Source organism: Phoenix dactylifera, chromosome 6 (assembly GCF_009389715.1).
Source record: "Phoenix dactylifera cultivar Barhee BC4 chromosome 6, palm_55x_up_171113_PBpolish2nd_filt_p, whole genome shotgun sequence".
Taxonomy (NCBI): domain Eukaryota; kingdom Viridiplantae; phylum Streptophyta; class Magnoliopsida; order Arecales; family Arecaceae; genus Phoenix; species Phoenix dactylifera.
Window position 1 is genome coordinate 15289305 of NC_052397.1, and position 17925 is coordinate 15307229.

Sequence of the window (17925 nt, forward strand, 5' to 3'; positions counted from 1 at the left end):
CATCACCACCTTCTTACTTGTTAGGCAAATGGTTGCCTTCATTTGGAGCAATGGGCTCTTCAGGAACCAGCCCAGCAGAAAGAAAAAACATCTTGCTTCATCCCATGCAATGCCACACCCCCTGGTCCCTGGTCATGCATGCACCTCTCTCTCTCTCTCTCTCTCTCTCTCTCACACACACACACACACACACACACAACAACAACAACAACAACATCTTTGCTTCATCCCATGCAATACCACACCCCTGGTCCCCGGTCATGCATGCACCTCTCTCTCTCTCTCACACACACACACACACACACACACACACACACACTTATTGAGAGTCCCACAAATGGGATGAACAGTGCAACACAGAGAGGAGAAATAAATTGTAGGGGCGGTAAACGAAGGTATTCAATGCACTTCATGCACATAGCTAGAAGGGAAAGCTGCAAGTAATCTGCAAAAGGAATAACGCCATCTTTATGTACCTTTCCCCTACGAGATGTTCTTGTCACTTATTCCCTTAGGCCTTCCTACCCCTTGTGTATAATAGGAATTACACACAATTTTTTCTGGTCAACCAAACATAAGCACTCTAAAAATCTGTCACTTCTCCATGTTAAACCAAACATGCCAAAAGTACATACTCAGACATTCTCTTTCTAGAAATCTTCTTCTTAAGAATTATATTTCTAGAGGGAAAAATGCTTCCCACGAACCAAACGAGCCCAAAAGAGGTGCAAGGTCTCAGTGGAAATTATGTTAGCGAGTGTTGACCAACCACCTACTGTGCCCAAGGCCAAGACCATGGGTCTTGATTCAGACTGATGGACAACAATTACGTGGCTTCAGTCCAAGCCTTTCTATACTGTCGAACATTATTGCCATTCAAGAATCCTTGGTTAAATTAATTCTGACGGGGAGGCATATATGAGCTCCCAACCATACCCTCTTATGATGAAAACACCAAAAGATACTTTTGGTTTTTTTTTCAACTCTTGCTACAACGAGAGTCTAATTCAGGAAGATTTTTGTAGTCTGAGCTTATCAAATTCGATCACAGCGGTATACTACCCAGAAGTGAAATGAAATAAAAATTAAATAAAAGCGCACAGGTAAAATTAGGCTTAAAACCTGGGTCAAGATTCAGGCACAAAGAACAGGTAGATAGAATAACTAGCTATTTCTCTTTTTGAGATACGAGGGTTGAGAGGAGTTAGAGAAATGAAGATCTGAAATTGAATATGGTTCTGCAGACTGGAGACTGGAAGAGTTATAAATAAGCCAAAAGGCAAAGATACAAACGATGCCACTTACAATGGAGGTAATTGTTAACCTCTTCCTTTCAAAAATCAAGAAAACGAGTGCAAACCTCTACAAAACTTGGTTGTAGGAAATTCTTACATGCAGGTTACGTAACACATTTTTATTGGCTGTGGAATTCAGGTGCATCTAACATGCTGGATTTCGGTGGGTGCCTTTAATAGAAAAAGAATTTAATTTATACTTTTATTCGTCTATCGCAATACACAAGTTGTAGGAATTTCTCTACGACTAGGGTTTTAGAGGATCCACTGCCAAGCAACTCAAAGAAATCGAGTGTATAGGAGTATATACTGTTACATGGGAGTTGCTATTTGAGCATTGTCCATTGTTATTTTGGCTGGCATCTCTTTAAAGGCTCACTAAGGACACAAACTGTAAGCTTTCTTCAGATTAAATACACCAGGATTGACCAACTCAGCCTGCTAGCTGATGGCTGACGAATGAACTGCTTTTGGGACCATCTCTTTTCTCCCAAGGCCTGTTCACTTTGGCATTTCCACATCTCTCTCTCTCTCTCTGCAAAAGCATCAGAGCTTTGCTTTCCATGTGAAACCCTAAAAATCCTCCTATGTGCATCCAATTCACAGATATAGAAAAGGGTACCCTTGAAAAATTGGCATATGACAACTGTCAAATTATGAAAGTAACATATCCCTGAGGACTTCAGAAGATGCCCATTTCTTCTCTGGCAACCAGGACTAAAAAAAATGGTGCCTGTTTCTGGGGTTTGGTAGCCGCAAGGGAGCCTGCAGAAGGGGAGAGATGGAATCCTCTTAGTGCAGCTTTAAAATATTGTACAAGAAGTATAATGCTGATGTATGGAGCCTGTGATCTCATAAATATTTAGATTTGCGAAGCTGAACATTCTATTGGGGTTTGGGTTTGCGGGAATATCGCATTTTTCTCTGCTTCTTCAAACAAGAAAAATAAGACTAACAACTATACCAGAGATCATGTAGTTTTGCAACTAAGATTTCACTTGGAATCCTTCCCGTTTTCCTTCAATTCTTTGTCAATAAGTTTCTTTAACAATTTAAGGGACCCTGCTAGTGTTTGTTTTCTCTCCATTATCAGAAAAGAGTATATAGAGTATGGTTTTGTTTTAAGAGGGTGATGGGATACCTGCAAGAATATCTTATTTTATAATCTGCTTCCCCTCTTGCAGGGCTTATGGGTTTGGAGGTCATGCTCGTTCTGGTGTAGCAAGATCCAAAAGAGAACTCGGATCGAGGAAGAGATTTTTCTCTTTGGCCTTTCTCCATATCAAGTAAAATACAGTCCTAGTAAAATCATATTATATTGGCCTGTCACTTCATGAGAAACCTAAAGGAACTAATAGCTACACTCTTTTGTTACCATATTATGGGATACAGATAGATGTGAAGAGTTTTGGCATCTATAGAATGCCTTATTCTATGGATTAAAGCATGGAATAACCTCTCTCTCTCTCTCTCTCTGAAATACTACACAAATGGGGAACAGCTTTAACAAGCCAGTGGAAGGAGATGGCCTGCCAATATTAACTTGAGAAGAGTTGAAATAACGCGCATGAAAACACCCTCCAGAGCAGAAGGATCGTGGCAGATTGAGATGAAGCACTTCAGCTTGCTGTTGTAGTAGATGAATCCTCTACCCTTTTCTTGAAGAAGTAATTATCTCATATTTCTTTCAAGTGCGAAATATTTTGCAGAATCAGAGTTTTGGCATGCTTTTCGTTCTCCTTGTGTAATGATACTATGTACCATAGCAAGGTAAGTAAAGCCTATTTGCGACCTGTTTCATTGCTAAGGAGAACTGAAGGTGGGAGGACGTTTTAAGCATCTCAATGTTGAAGATGCTTTACACATTGGCATGATGTTGAGTGCGACCCATTACGGTGCATCTGGGAGCCATAATCATGAAGATCTAGGCGCCACTGCAAATATGCCTCTTTCTGTTTGCGACCTTCCGATATCCGCATTAGATTCAGTTTGCTCACTACAAAGTTGCCTGCCAAAGAAGTATTGCAATTTGTGTGGTCCTCCTAGCATCGGTGGATGCCTTAATGAGGTTGTGTTGGTCCCTGAGCTAATATTGTAGGCTTGTAGCTTCTTAGGGTTTCAGGTATACATTTGAGGAAGGTCCTTTAGTCTTAAATGAAGCTGTAGCATGTGATATCTATAGATCAATCCTCATCTTGTTGTACACTTGCATTTAATTGATATTGCTCATCAAATTCTTGATCTAATATTGAACATTTGACTTGACTTCGTATACAGTTTATCCTCTTGAAAATTACCATGCATCAGAATATTGATAAGATATAGTGCTGATATTGCTAACAGTTAGAAAATCAGGCTATACCTTCTCAATGCGACCACATCTTTGCTTGCTTACCTTCCATATTACTGGTGAGTGACATGATATATTTCTTAAAATGGATCTGCCATACACTGTGTTTGACATTTATCTTATATCTTATGGATATTATACATCATTATGGCTAAATAGAGCGCAATAACATTTATTTGCATGTTTAGCTCCAAGTTCTTGACAAGGCAAAGGTGATTTGATGGTAAAAATTAATTACAATGGTCCCAAGAGTTGAATATAGCAAATTTTTCTAGGATTTTATGCTCGTGATTCTCAACTAACCGCCGCAGCATATCCCTTCCATGATCTTCAATGCTCTAAGAGGTACGAAGATTCTCAAATACATGATACATTTATTAGTATGTTTACGATAATACAGAACATATTTGAACAAAAAAATATCTAGGTTAAGGTAAGACCAACTTACCCTTGTCAATAAGGCAGTGATTGAGAGATGTATGTGATCAGAAAAAGATAAAAACCATGACTTTTCTGTCAATTTCATAGGCATGAATATGAGCCACAAGTTTGCAAATGCACGGCACTTTTTCTTTTTATAGGCCTTTTGCGTATCTATCCTCTTCCCTACCCCAAAATGCGCAGCTTGCTCGATCGAACTGGTTATGAATTCAATACCATATCATTTCAAATTTGATCCCTACAGGCAACTGGACCAGCTTAAATTTGAGCAAAGTTGGAGGTGCACAGCCCCGCTCTGAAGCTTCTTTTGCGCTGAACCCCCGAGGAATATATCTTTTTGAAGATTTTTGCACTTACAGGTAGGCTAATCACAAATTTCTTCATCGCTATAGTGAAACAAAGGAGAGTTAGCTTTCCCCCAATTGTCCCTCAGAAAATATAGGGTTTTCTTTTAATAGGTATGATCAAGAAACATACATGCCATTGGCTGCTTGCACTTTACTGATAAAGTTATACTCATCTCATGAAATAGAACTCATTTCATGGATGCTAGATTTAAATATGCAGAAATTCTGAATATCAGATTACTTCAAGCTTTTTTTCCCTAAGTACATAGATCCGTTATATATGATATAAATTAAGGATTATTGGATGTAAGTCGAGAAGTGCATAGATCTCAAGAAATATATATGCCATTGGCTGCTTGCATTTTACTGATAAAGTTATCCTCATCTCATGAAATAGAACTTATTTCATGGATGATAGATTTAAATATGCAGGAATTCTGAATATCAGATTACTTCAAGCTTTTTTCCCTTAGTACATAGATCTCATATATATGATATAAATTAAGGATTATTGGATGTAAGTCGAGAAGTGCAGATTCTGCTGCTGTTACTTCTTCATTTTCTTTTTAAATTTTTTTATATATCCTCAGATTAATTACACACTACAGATCATAGTGTTTCTTGCAAGTTTTTTTCTCAATTTTTCATACTAAAATAAAATTGTTTTAATCAAGAATTTTTGGATTTAGATCGGATGAAGCTTCTCTCTCTCTCTCTCTCTCTCTCTCGCCCGCTTGCTCGCTCGCACTGGCTCTCCCTCCCTCTCCTCACCCCCTTTTTTGGGTATTGTATGTGCATGTGCTGGTTGTGAGACTCGAATTTGTGTTGCAGACATACAATTTCTTTTTTCCTTGGTACCATTTTAGCTTGTGCATCTACAGACTAGAAATCATCAACTGTTAATAGATAGAAAGAAGAGTAGTTTCTTTAAGATAGAGTAATTCACTAACATATAACTCATGCAGATGATAAAGAAATTGTGCATAGATCGAACAACTTTTAAAAATTCGAGCAAACATCTGCCTATCTTCCATGAAGCAGAAAGACTACATGAAATATATGTGTTGTTGACTGATTCCAGAATGATTGAAGAGCGTAATTTATGCAGGGAATTCTCAATTTCAAGTTTAACACTTGATTAAGAAGTGATGAAAGTATTAAGATGATAAGAAATTCAAGAGAAGAAGAGCTTTTAGCTAGAGAAGAAGGAGGTACCGATGTTGACAAGTTCCCAGTAAGTTCAAGACCATGGCCAGCACTAAAAAATCCAAGAATTGTACGAGCCTCACGCACATTTGGAGGAAAAGATAGGCATAGCAAAGTCAGTACTATAAGAGGATTGAGGGATAGGCGTGTGAGGCTCTCAGTGCCGACTGCTATTCAAGTGTATGACCTTCAGGATAAGCTAGGGGTTAACCAGCCTAGCAAAGTTGTGGATTGGTTGCTTAATGCTGCTCAACATGAGATCGATAAGCTTCCCCCACTCCAGATGCCACCAGGAAATTTCATTCAATTCCCTCAGTCCATGGCAATCTCTCACAAACTGGCTCCACCTCAAGCTCCCTCTTTCCATCCCACTGGAGACGGTACTGATTTTATTCTTGATGGTAGAGCTTTCCAATTAGCCACTTCTTCTAGTGTGGCAAATGGAGATATGCTAGACAGCAATACTGTCGAGAATGCAATGATGGTGCAAAAATCCACATTTTGGAATTCAGATGTACTCTTGAAGAATAAAGAAAAAGAAGCCGTGAAGGAACCCAGCATGGAGAAAGGCAGCATGATCAAAGGAAACGATGTAGGAAGTGGATTGCAGAATAATGCCATGTCATACCCCTCCTACCATCACTGGGATCCATCTAATGCACATATATCCCATTTAGGCCATCCGTCTCGAGCAGAAGGGTTCCATAGTTGTCAGCCTGTATCGATGTTTGCATCATATATGAATGCTTCAACTGACTTCAATGCAAAGCAATACAAGCACCTTCATATGGAAAACTCAGCTTCACAGCTTCTCCCATCAAATTCTCTCAGAACTTCATTGCAGTCAGGCAATCCAAGCTTGGAACTTCTCCAACCAAACTTAACCTTTAAACATCACCATCCTCAAGACCATCAAGATTGAGACCAAACTGTATGGCAATTCTGGCGACCGCATACATTAACCACCTTCGTAAAGTTTGCAGAGGCAGTTGTGAGTTTAATGTGATTTGAAGTCAGGTATATGGTTTCTTGAGTGTTGGAAGTCGCATGAAATTTTATGTTATTTTTTGATATATGGGAGTGAGAAATTTAATGTGCTATATGGTTTCTTGAGTGTTGGAAGTCGCATGAAATTTTATGTTATTTTTTGATATATGGGAGTGTGCATTATTTGGTTTTCTTGTTAATTGGCACTAAATTTACTATAAAGTGGAGCCTATTGTTATATGTTAAAGATAGTTTTTCTTGCCAGGATGGTGCTTTCATAAAAGGTGGAATAAAACTCTAGTCTGGAGTTTGTGTTATAATATAAGAGATCAAAAGTATGGTAATGACATATTTGCTTGATTTTTTTCGTGGCCCTCGACCACGACTATTCAGATATGTTTTCCTGTGGGATTTAGCACCGACTTGGAAGTTGGGATTTTAAGATTACAAAGTGAAAGAAATAAGTTTCCACAAGGTGCTTAGGATTATGAACATATTTCTCTCTGGTTCTTGGTTTGCTTGCCATGCCTATGACCACTATCTATTGAACTACTGATTACTTGCTCTCCCCACCACCACCATGACTATAGAAATGAAGGAAAAAATCTTTTTCTTTCGTATGATTTTGACATTCATAACTCTCATAACTCTAGCAGCATTTTCAGGAAAAAAGTTTGATTTTTTTAAAAAAAATCTTGGTAAAGCAAAGAAAAGAAAGAAAACACTAGTGTTTTGACCTTAATCTTTTCTCCCCCCGATACTTAATTTACTAAAGTAACGGCTATACCGGTTTCATCTTAATTTAAATTATCCTCTTTATTATGATTTTTTTTTCCTTTTGTGTGTGTGTGTGTGTTGTTTAAGGAAAAGCATCACAAGTAGGTGCTAGGTTTTCTTTAAAAAAACAAAGGAAAAGAGAAGAAAGAAGGCGATAGGTGATTGATCTGACCCATGGTTTTGGAGCTCCAGAAGGTAGTTTGATGTGGCTCAAGTTTTAGGTAATGGGCATGCAGCTTCTTGTTTCTTTTGACAAGATAAAGGGGATCGCGGTAATTATCACAACTGCATATAGGACCCAAAGGAAATAGAAGGAACAAAGTCCAATTGGTGGTGGGGCGATAAGCCTTAGGCATGGAAAGTGGCATTTTGCCTTTAGAGGGTACGGTCGATAATGGTCCCGGTGCATCGATCTTTTGCATAGCATAGGGCTATAAAGTCGTCGATTGCCGCTGCATCATTTAATCGTACAGATACATGATTATTTGGTATCCAAGAGATGATGTGTCGTATTTGACAGCCATCTATCTTCATGATCAGATAACTTCAACGGTCTCTATAGCGAAAAAGACGAAGAATTCGAACTTGTGTTGTGGTGTCTTTTTTTTTTTTTTGGGTGGGTGGGGGGGTGGTCCTCTTTTGCCAATGGACCATGCTATCTAGGAGATGGTCCCAGCTCTACATGGCCACTCTGACCCCTCTCTACACCCCTATACATCTTCATCCATTCTCCTTACTTAATTGACAACAATACTTTGTAGCTATGGGAACTAAATGTCTTCCTAGGCACCATCTATGGTCTTTACCTTTGGGCACTGATTTTATTGGACGTAAATCAACACTGGTCAACCACGAAAACTAGTCAGCAATTACTTCAAGTGGCCGGAATCTAGAGTACTGATTTGTGTATTCCCTTTTATTAAGTTCATTGTTTGCGCCACTAATGCTGCTGAATAAAGTAAACTCAGAGAAAGATACCATCAAACTAGCTTGCTGGAAAAGTCTCCCAGAGATATGTGGTTGTAGAATAGATTTTGGAAGGGATACCTCTTGTACCATTGAAGGAATAAATCCATATTCCACAGAATAGAATATTTTAGAAGTTTGGTTGGATAGATAAGTGTAGAAAATAGAAAACATTTAATATGCATTGAATTTTACGATAGTTTGGATTTTATCATGAAGACCAAATTACCTATTTTCTTTTTAATGTTTATAGAAGGAATAAGACCAAAATGGTAATTGAATGGAATAGGGGCAAGTCTGTTCTACTACAATTGATCGAATCTATTAACTTCGTAGTGGGCGGTTATAGTTTTAGACTGCATGGGCAGTTATAGTGCCCTTGAAGGAAGAAGGCGTAGCACATACATTGGTGGATCTCCTTCTTGCCCTCTAGACTCATCGCAACTTCTTCTCTATATGCAACGCCTGTATGATACACATTATTCATATGACATATGTTGCGATCAGTGATCTTATCATAGATCAAAACCTATAAGCTATATAGGTAATGCGCTATAACATCCAGCTCAGCTAATAAGGAACTGGATTTAGTCTACTTGACTGGCCTAGATGTAAGAGTTGGAGTAGGAGATGGAAAACAAAGAGATAGAGTCCTATTCAACTTAGAATAGAAGACGGACTCCTTCTCTATCTCGATGTCCTACGGAAGCTAGAAAATCTAGGAACGGTTATTTAAAGACCCTTACACCCCCTTTCATCTTACCAATGATAGACTTTGCCGATCACCACCGCTGGTTCCTTCTTCTTTTCTTGGCTTACGCTGCACATCGAATATTTCAGTTGAGCGCTTGTCAGAGTCTTATATTTTGAGAGGGATTCTCGAAATTATTTGGATCTGTAGTTTGGTTTCGCTCGTAAGGCAAGTAATGTAACTCTTTTTATAAATTTATCGGCAAATTATATAATATTTATATTATTAAGTTTTAAGTCGTATTATCTGTGATTTATGAACTCAAAGCATAATATTTATTTATTGAATATCTCATATTATGGAATATTAATTGATGCATGATTGAAATTATTGATTTTATTATGGATTATGTTTAATTAAATTCGTTATCGGATGATTTTATGTATTTTTCAATTTGGAGCATTAAAATGATTTATGAAAAGAGAGTTTGATTCAAGATAATTTCATAGCCTCACTATGTATCGATACCCCACTAGTGGGGGTTATGCACTATTACATCGATACCCCGTCAATGGGGGTTATGTGTTGGTACACCGATACCCTGCTAGTGGGGGTAATACGTTGGCACCCTACCAATGGATATTATATATTGGCATATTGATACTCTATCAGTAAGAGTTATATGTTGGCCTATCGATATCTTGCCAGTGAAGGTTATATGTTGGCACTTTGATTATCACTAAGCTTATATTTTAATAGAAAAAATATGGTCATAGCTCATGGTTGACGAAATGAACTTGATAATTTGAAAGAATGTAGATTTATAAATGAAATTTGATTTTGAAAAAGATTAAATTTGACATGCGTAATATTTTGATAATGTTGCATACTAGAATTTAGTTTTAAATTAATGAATTTAATATGCTTATTTTTTTAATAAAAAATTAATTTATTGTTTGATTAATGTGGTTAAAATGTTCATTGTTTACTAGGTTGCCTAGCTCATTATTTCACGTCTCATTATTTTTATAGATTTGAAAACTAAGATAGCATAGGGTCATGATTAGAAGTGACTAGGGGTCGAATTTGATATGTTTAATTTAGATGAAGATTTGACTAGAGTTTGATGTAAGATCTTTTAAATATTGTTGGTTCTATAAGATATTAAATTTAGATTCTAGTTATTTAAATTAAAATTTAATCATTAACTCTTTAAATTTATTCCGTTGCTTATTTATGATATTATGATGAGATGCTTTGCATGCTTGTGAGAAGAATTTTCTATACGTATGTAGCTATTATTGCGACTCCTGGTTTACGATCTTGAGTTGGGGGCATCACATGAGTTACACAAGTTCTCGTCCATAAAACAACATGCCTAAATGGAGATCTTAAAAAACTCCTCTGGTAGTTAGTGATGCTTATTTCACCCTCTAAGGTTCATATAAGACTGATAAAGAGAGTGAGAATGATATATTAGAAGGAAGCACCGGCATAGATGCATATTTATCTTTGGCCAATTAGTAATCTTCATTTTTACAATGCTTACATAAAAGTGTTGGATATTCTTGCACCAGATTTATACCCACAATCTTCACCTCCTTATTGTTGTGGACATCCATAGCTTAAAAGAATATTTTGATGGTGGTGATCCTGTTAAGAAAATCCTCTAAAGCGGCGATTATGACCAACTATACGATTATAATTTATCCTTAGTTGCATTATTTGTTCTTGCAACTATCGGATCTCCACATCTCTTGTATCATTCTCCATTATTGGGGCGTCACTTCAATAACCATATAGAATATCACATACGAACTAGATCCGCTCTACTACCAAAATAGTGCACATGGTAATCTTTATCCTTGAGAAAGATCTACCCAATGATGGAGAAATAAGATAGAAGGGAGAAGAAACAATCATAAAAAAATTCTCGAAATTCAAAAACAACCGAGAAAAGAACTAGAAATTTCATTCAATTCAGGATTACTTTTTTCAAAAGTTAGGCATCCCTATAAACAATTGCAGAACTCTTGGACCTATCCATGAATGTGTCCACATTTACTTCTTGCTAAAAGGGTAAGAGAATTTTATGCATAAGGAAAATTATTGAAGAAGAAATTCATATAATCTACTAAGATTTGATTTAGTACAAAAATGAAAAAGTGGTTGGAAATCACCTTCTCGTTATTGACTAAGATCTTAGATTGATCTTGATGCGGAGCCTCTCCAAATCTACCTAAATTTGATGATATCAGCCTTATTTGATCATATCTCCAACTTGGCTTTCCAAAACTGACTTAGGTCCGAGCATGGTATGGATTCTTTTATTCCTCTAGTCAGTCTTTGACACAAATACATAGGATGAAAGTGGATCGGATAATATCCATCCAAATCTATTTTTATTTCCAAAACTATTGAATATGGATAGAAATTTAAGCATTCGATTAATATCCATATATGTATCCATATGCATAAAAAAATTGGATATAAATATGGATAGACAACTATCCGGTACGTATCCAAATATCTGTTTTCATATGTAACCCTATTTAATTTTATTTAATACTCATAAACTTTTAAGAAAATAAATGACCAATTTAATATGATATTAATTTAATTTACCATTTCCTTAGTAATATCTTTGATTTTGTGGTCATAAAATTTAGTGATCCGATTTATATTCATATTTGTATCCATACTTTCGGTATCCGATTTGTATCTGTATCTATTTAAAACAAATATGGATATAAAAATCTAACATCTATATCTGCATATGTATTCGTCAAACAAAATAAATATAGATATAGATATACTAGTATTCGATCTGATTTCAGCCCTATGCATATAGTTAAATACATCTACGCTAGGTCTACTATGTGCATCAGATACTCAACTGAAAACCATGACCAACAACAGATGGCCTCCTCATAGAATACAGAGAGTCAAAATTGATGAGCAAACCACTCAATATTGATAATATAAACTTCAGAATGACAACTCTAAAATGTTTTCCTAAGAAAAAACTTCTCCAAATTTACAGTTTCACCTTCAAGATCAAAAAAGCACCCCAAATTGCTGTGCCATGATGAACAGGATGCCCACAGAAAAGTCTAGCACAAAGGTCTAAAGATAGGTGCTTTCACCTTCTTTGGGTTGCTGCTGTGCACGCATTATATCTAAATTAGAAGCCGCTATTCTCAATTGAGATCTGTACCTGTGCACATGCTCTTATTTCAAATCATTAAGCCATTCAAGTAATGCAATTTCCACGTACCAGTAGATGAAAGGACAACAGATTATTAAAAAGTAACAGCATGAACAGCTAAATACATTAATAACAATAATTCACAATACACCTGGAAAGTTTAACACTGTTAATATATGTCTCCATGAGCCCAACCCTAGCTAGTCACTTGTTCAAGACAAGGAATGCAACTGAAAAAAAAATGGTAGAAGAGATGTAGCTACGGGAAGTAAACAGGCCAGTTGTAGTAGTACGACTCACGCAATGGTTTGCTCATGTACTGGTTCCACTGGAGAAAAAGGAAGGGGAAAAGCATGTTAATAAAAGGAAGGGGAAAAGCATGTTAATAACAGGCAATAGTACGTCAAATAAAATGCACCAAGGCAAAACCAATTAGCTAACATGACCCTGGCATGACAAGCATAGATCAATGAGACTTGACGCCACGGACAATTGTCTAATTCTACAGTAGATATAGCATCGCAAACTGGAATTGCAGATGAAGAGAGTCATAAGCAAATTACAGTATATAAATTGTTTAGCAAAAATATCATAATAACTTGCATATGATTTCTTTATGTACTGTCAAATCATGCAGAAGCATAAACCAGTGTTGAACCACTTCCAGCCCATTCAATAGGTATAACAGACCTCTGGTTGTATTCCCAACTCTAATTCCAGCATGATTCCCCAAATATTGCTCATCATCTCCAAAAATATTTGACAAGGAAAAAAGGCACAAAAGAAAAGGAAGAAACTCGCTGAATATGATAGGTAATACCGGTAGCAAGCGTTTAAAGATCTCACCTTGAACTGGTACGGCTGGTTCTTCTCCATTGCTTTCTTCCAGTGGTAGTGTTCAAACATCATAGCCTTGTCGTGCCAGCTGCAAAAAGATAATTCCAGAGTATGCAAGTAAATAAGCTATAATATGTAAACAAATAGTATGTCTGTGCATTGCAAAACAGATGAAGCATAAATCCATGACATGTGGATGAGCTATTAACTATACAAAGAAACGTGTTTAATATGAAGCAGTAATGTTTACAGAGGGGGGTAAAAAAGAAAGATCAGAAAAAAAATGCACCAGTAAAATTTCCATGGTAAGTGCTACAGTGCAGCCTTAATGGTGGCAAGAGATGACGACCATGGCTTAGAAATGTTAAAAGGATCCAATAGTGGGGTGGAACAAACCACAAGAAAAGAAAAAAAACATCCAATGTCACATGAACACAGGAAAGCTAAGCCTGATTGGAGGTGGACATCTAAGCACAAAACACGAACGCTAACACTTATCAGATATGGTGGAATGAACAAAATCTGTTTTCATGAGATATAACAAAATGTGAATAGTCAACTTCACCAAAAAAATAATGAATAGGTAAATTTCATACTGTTAAATAATAACCACTTCCCAGCTCCAGCATAGGTGTTCAGACTTATTTTCTTTCCCCGTCCATTGGTCTGATCTCAAGTCATCCTCATCATAAGAAAATGTCGCATTGCAGTTGAGAATGTTGATGAGTCTACTTGTTTGGCATATACTAGCACAATCTCTCACCTTGACTGAGCAAAACAGCACCTTGACAATGGCAAGTCCTAAAATCAGAACCTTAGTTTACAGTTTGATAAAATTTATTCTCCTTGAATAATTAATGAGTAGGCATTAGTTTATGAGTTCCTAATCAGCAGTAGATTTGGATGGGAAAGTATTAAAATTATTAACTCTGCTTTTGTCATCAATTATACAATTTCGCTTACAAAGCTCTAGATTCTCTAATATTTGCAAACTTCAAGACTTCTGCATCAAAGAGTTTTAATCCTTTTTGGCTTTTATCCTGTTCTACTCTTTAATTCTTTTTCCTGACATGGCACTAGAGGTACTGGAAAAAATTCAAGATATACATATGTTTTTACTATTATTTTCCTATGCATGGTTTCTTAATATTCTCTTTTGCTCACTTACCACTTCAAAATTTAAAACAAATCAAATGGCCATACCACAAGTACAACCCATGCCAAAAGCCATCTGTTTTGCTTATGCTTCTTACATTAACTAAAACGATCTCATGCCTCATTTAGAAGATAGAAGAGCGAAACCAATATCGATGGCCAACACGTGCTTCTTTTTCTCATTCTTCTCTCTTACCTCTCCGCAAGGTAACACAAACTTCTTGTATTAGGTCCTAACCAAGCCCCATAGGAGATGGGTGTCCACATGAATGAATCAACTAGCTGTATAAATAAGGATCTACCAAATTCAATAGGATGTAATGAACCCACCAGCAACCTGTTGTGATGTTCCAAGGACTGGTTGGGATTGAATTGGAACCTCTCCATGCATTTAGTCCAATCTAAGATAAACTATGTAGTAATAATACCTTCTACATAATAACTAGTACTTATATACATATCATTTATATCTAATGATCCTAAAAAACCAAGTCACACAGTCATATTTATTATGACTTTAAACTACAAAACAATTACGCAACATCCTTTCTGCGAGACTAGCATTCATATCTAACAGGTCAAACATGCAACTAGAAAGCCCCATTGGCTTTCTAGTTAAACTTTGAAGATAGCTCTAAAATACAAACTTTACAATAACAATCTAAACCAACTCAGAGGCAGGCAAAATTGATAGCCCTTGAATCAGCTCAACATATGTCTATTAAATAAAGCTTGTTATTGGTAGTACACGACTATATTTCATATTGATAAAACAATATAAAGAGCATGGAGGGTCATTAACTTATTTATTTGAAACAATAACCTTTCACCACAATAGGCATTTTGAATCTCAACTTCCATTGAATCAGGTATTCTTGGGACTTCCCTTGTGCTTATAGAACTTTAAAGCCCTTAATGTGGTTGGCTTCATAATATGTGATCAACTCATCTTGTCTGATCCAAAAATGTAAATTTCTACTTGTGCTACTACTACCTTTTGGATTCCTTGTCAATCCACAACTGTGGTACACTGTACACCTTTACCCCCCCACCCAACAAAAAAAAAAAAGATACATTGTTCATATACATGGCAGGCAATGTGATTAAGAAACTAAATCAGTATAAAGCAACAGCAAAATACTAGCTAATCACAAAGAAAGCAGCTATATATATACAAAAACACAGAGCAGTTATAAAGGGACCCTGACAAAGTATCAGCATGAAGAGTAACAAAGTATCGATTCTTTAAAGAGAACAACACGTTGTTGGTGTTTCCAATGCATCATCCTCGCACCTCATCAAACATGCTTTCAAATTACAAGCCTCTTCTCCTCCTCAATTCAATCTATCTTTTCCCGAAATTAGTTACATTGGGCTTTATCTCACACGCAATCCTCTGATCAAACTATTTCTTTTTTCGCATTTCCTCCATAATATCGAATCTAGGGCACTCAAGGAAATCTCATACAGTTCGCAATGTCTCATTCTTCGCATGATTCTTCATAGCTCTAATTTTTACACCATATCATAACAAACGATTATCCTCACCTCGCCTGGAGCTGAAAAAAGTCATAACCTATCGCACAGACTTACCATAAAAAAAAACTTTTACTACTATTCAGCAAACAGTTTGCACAATCTCCCATCTCGCTTCTTTCGTGCACATCCCTTCCATTTACCCTCTATTTTTCAAAACAAAACCATACAATCCAAATAAATCCACCACAAGAGGAAAAAAGAAGAAGCAGAAAACAGAAATCCTGACCCAAAACCTAACACACAGAGAGAGAGAGAGAGAGAGAGAGAGAGAGAGAGAGAGAGAGAGAGAGAGAGGAAGGGATAGCTCACTTGAACTGGTTGGAGAGATTCCACATGTAGGGATCGAACCAGGTGAGGGCAGAGAAGGCGAAGGATCCTATCCAGATGTTCACGAACCGATCGGGATCGGTGTGGGGGACTCCCGGATCGCCACGATAAGGGTTTCCGAAGTACTTTTCCATCGAACAAGCCCTCCCTCTCGCTCGCGGCGCTCCGCTTGGCCTCTTGCCGTTCTCCGGCTCCGCATCTTATCTCCACTTTTACCGTCCGATCTGCGGATCCAACGATGTGGGAGGTGGCAAATTATTTAAGCTAATTGCGGGATTCCAGATGCCGTATTCCGTTCAGATTGTAATGTAGTCGGCAGCAAACGGCGACTTCATTTGGACTCGGGCGAGGCGAACTTGGTTTTCGGGTTTTAAGCATCCGGCCCGCTTAACGGCGGATTTCTTCCGTTGATCTCCTCGTGAGGCCATTGCCTGAATGGGCCATCTCTTATTTTAGTTCTAAATCTTTCTTATTGCCATGCTTTACAATAAGAATAGGTATTTATAGACCTCATGGTACACTTGATTAGAAAGGGAATGTTGTGGGATGGGGTTTTGAACTTTAGTTCCACATCGGCTAATCAGCGGAAAACTCTGTGCCTTATAATGAGGAGGCCTAAAACGTTTCCTCACGAGGCGCCTTTTGAAGGGCAAAACCGTGAGGATAGGAGCAGTATCTCGCAGTCGCTTTTCCTACTCGACCGGTGTACTGGTTGTTGCTGGGGTGAAACCCCGCAATAGAAAATAATATCCCCTAGAGTCGCACTAAAAATAGAATTCCAGATAAGATAAGTTAATGAGGCAAATCAATCAGCTATTTTCCACAGAAGCAAAACTAGTAAAGTAAAACTTCTCTATGGAAGGAAAGGTAGCAAGGCAGACCAATAAAATGTTCCTGATTTGTGGCGGCAAATTATTTGTTAGATCACTCCAAAAATGATAACCAAATCTCCAAAACCTGTTTAAGATTTCCATCACAATTTTTAAATATCCTTAATGGTTATTTTGTCATGTGAAATCCTTATTAATTTGCAGACATGTACTTCACCTTGCGGTTTGTGATGGAGTTGTAAATGCTAGCTTTCATAGATTGATTCCTGGATAGTATATTTTAATAATCATCATCACGGTTCTCTATTGTTGGTTGGTTCGTGCATGTAGCCTATATGCCGTTCCTAAATATGTGAATGGTTATGTTCAAGAAGAAATTAGTAGGAGGATTGGATGCATCATCGATCTACGATGAATTTAATTCTTTTTTTCTTCTCTCTTGTTTTTTGTTTTGTGTGTAATAGCAACATGCACTAGGATAAATTCATCTCAGGCCCATGGTGGATCTGGTCCACCTAATACTTTTCTATGTTTAGGTTCTTGCCACTAGTCTCATTGCTTGCATTTAAAGTAAAGCATCATATAGGCATGCGTTGAGGGACATCCATTATAAATTGATAATGTATATATCTTAGTGTGTGAAATCATTCATACCTCACATGAAATCGGCGAAGGCTTCTCCCGATCATTTATCCATTTTCAGGTTGCAGTGGTTGGAAAAATTATCAGGATTCATGAAGTTCACTTTGTAAAATCCAAAAGATGTAAACCCTTTAGAGCTCATCACTCTATTCATTGAGAACTAAGATACTATCATTGAGATAGTTTACTATTTATGGTTGTTAGTTTTCCCTATTGGCAAAACTTTTGCATCTTTCTAGTATATTTAGCATAATGGCAGAAGGATTGAACAAGAAAGAATTTTTGGGCATAGTAGAGTTAGATGTATCATTTAGTCCATTGAATTTT

The 17925-nt window shown here is 37.0% G+C and overlaps 2 protein-coding genes across 3 annotated transcripts; one reads left to right on the forward strand and one right to left on the reverse strand.

The window, feature by feature from the left end:
• The first annotated feature begins 4231 nt into the window (after nucleotides 1–4231).
• Nucleotides 4232–6873, forward strand: LOC103722092 (transcription factor TCP13-like). 2 transcript variants are annotated; one of them, XM_026810401.2, is made up of 2 exons: nucleotides 4232–4445; nucleotides 5399–6873. In XM_026810401.2, exon 2 carries the CDS (start codon nucleotides 5596–5598, stop codon nucleotides 6559–6561), a length of 966 nt encoding a protein of 321 aa, XP_026666202.2. In that variant the 5' UTR covers nucleotides 4232–4445; nucleotides 5399–5595; the 3' UTR covers nucleotides 6562–6873. The 2 variants fall into 2 exon arrangements, with proteins under 2 accessions (XP_026666202.2, XP_008810756.2); XM_008812534.4 differs by having other exon boundaries at nucleotides 5542–6873.
• A 5466-nt stretch (nucleotides 6874–12339) lies between these two features.
• Nucleotides 12340–16354, reverse strand: LOC103722086. The gene is made up of 3 exons (XM_008812527.4): nucleotides 16109–16354; nucleotides 13115–13193; nucleotides 12340–12596 (listed from the first exon to the last, which is right to left on the reverse strand). Exons 1-3 carry the CDS (start codon nucleotides 16258–16260, stop codon nucleotides 12528–12530), a joined length of 300 nt encoding a protein of 99 aa, XP_008810749.1. The 5' UTR covers nucleotides 16261–16354; the 3' UTR covers nucleotides 12340–12527.
• Between the last annotated feature and the right edge of the window lie 1571 nt (nucleotides 16355–17925).

What these genes read in the sequence shown, in the direction of transcription:
- LOC103722092 (XM_026810401.2), top strand. Translation starts at nt 5,596, where the DNA reads ATGATAAGAAATTCAAGAGAAGAAGAGCTTTTAGCTAGAGAAGAAGGA.
- LOC103722086 (XM_008812527.4), bottom strand. Translation starts at nt 16,260, where the DNA reads ATGGAAAAGTACTTCGGAAACCCTTATCGTGGCGATCCGGGAGTCCCC. An exon ending in AATCTCTCCAACCAGTTCAA is followed by an intron (nt 13,194 to 16,108) that starts GTGAGCTATCCC and finishes ATCTTTTTGCAG; the next exon opens with CTGGCACGACAAGGCTATGA. An exon ending in ACCAGCCGTACCAGTTCAAG is followed by an intron (nt 12,597 to 13,114) that starts GTGAGATCTTTA and finishes CTTTTTCTCCAG; the next exon opens with TGGAACCAGTACATGAGCAA.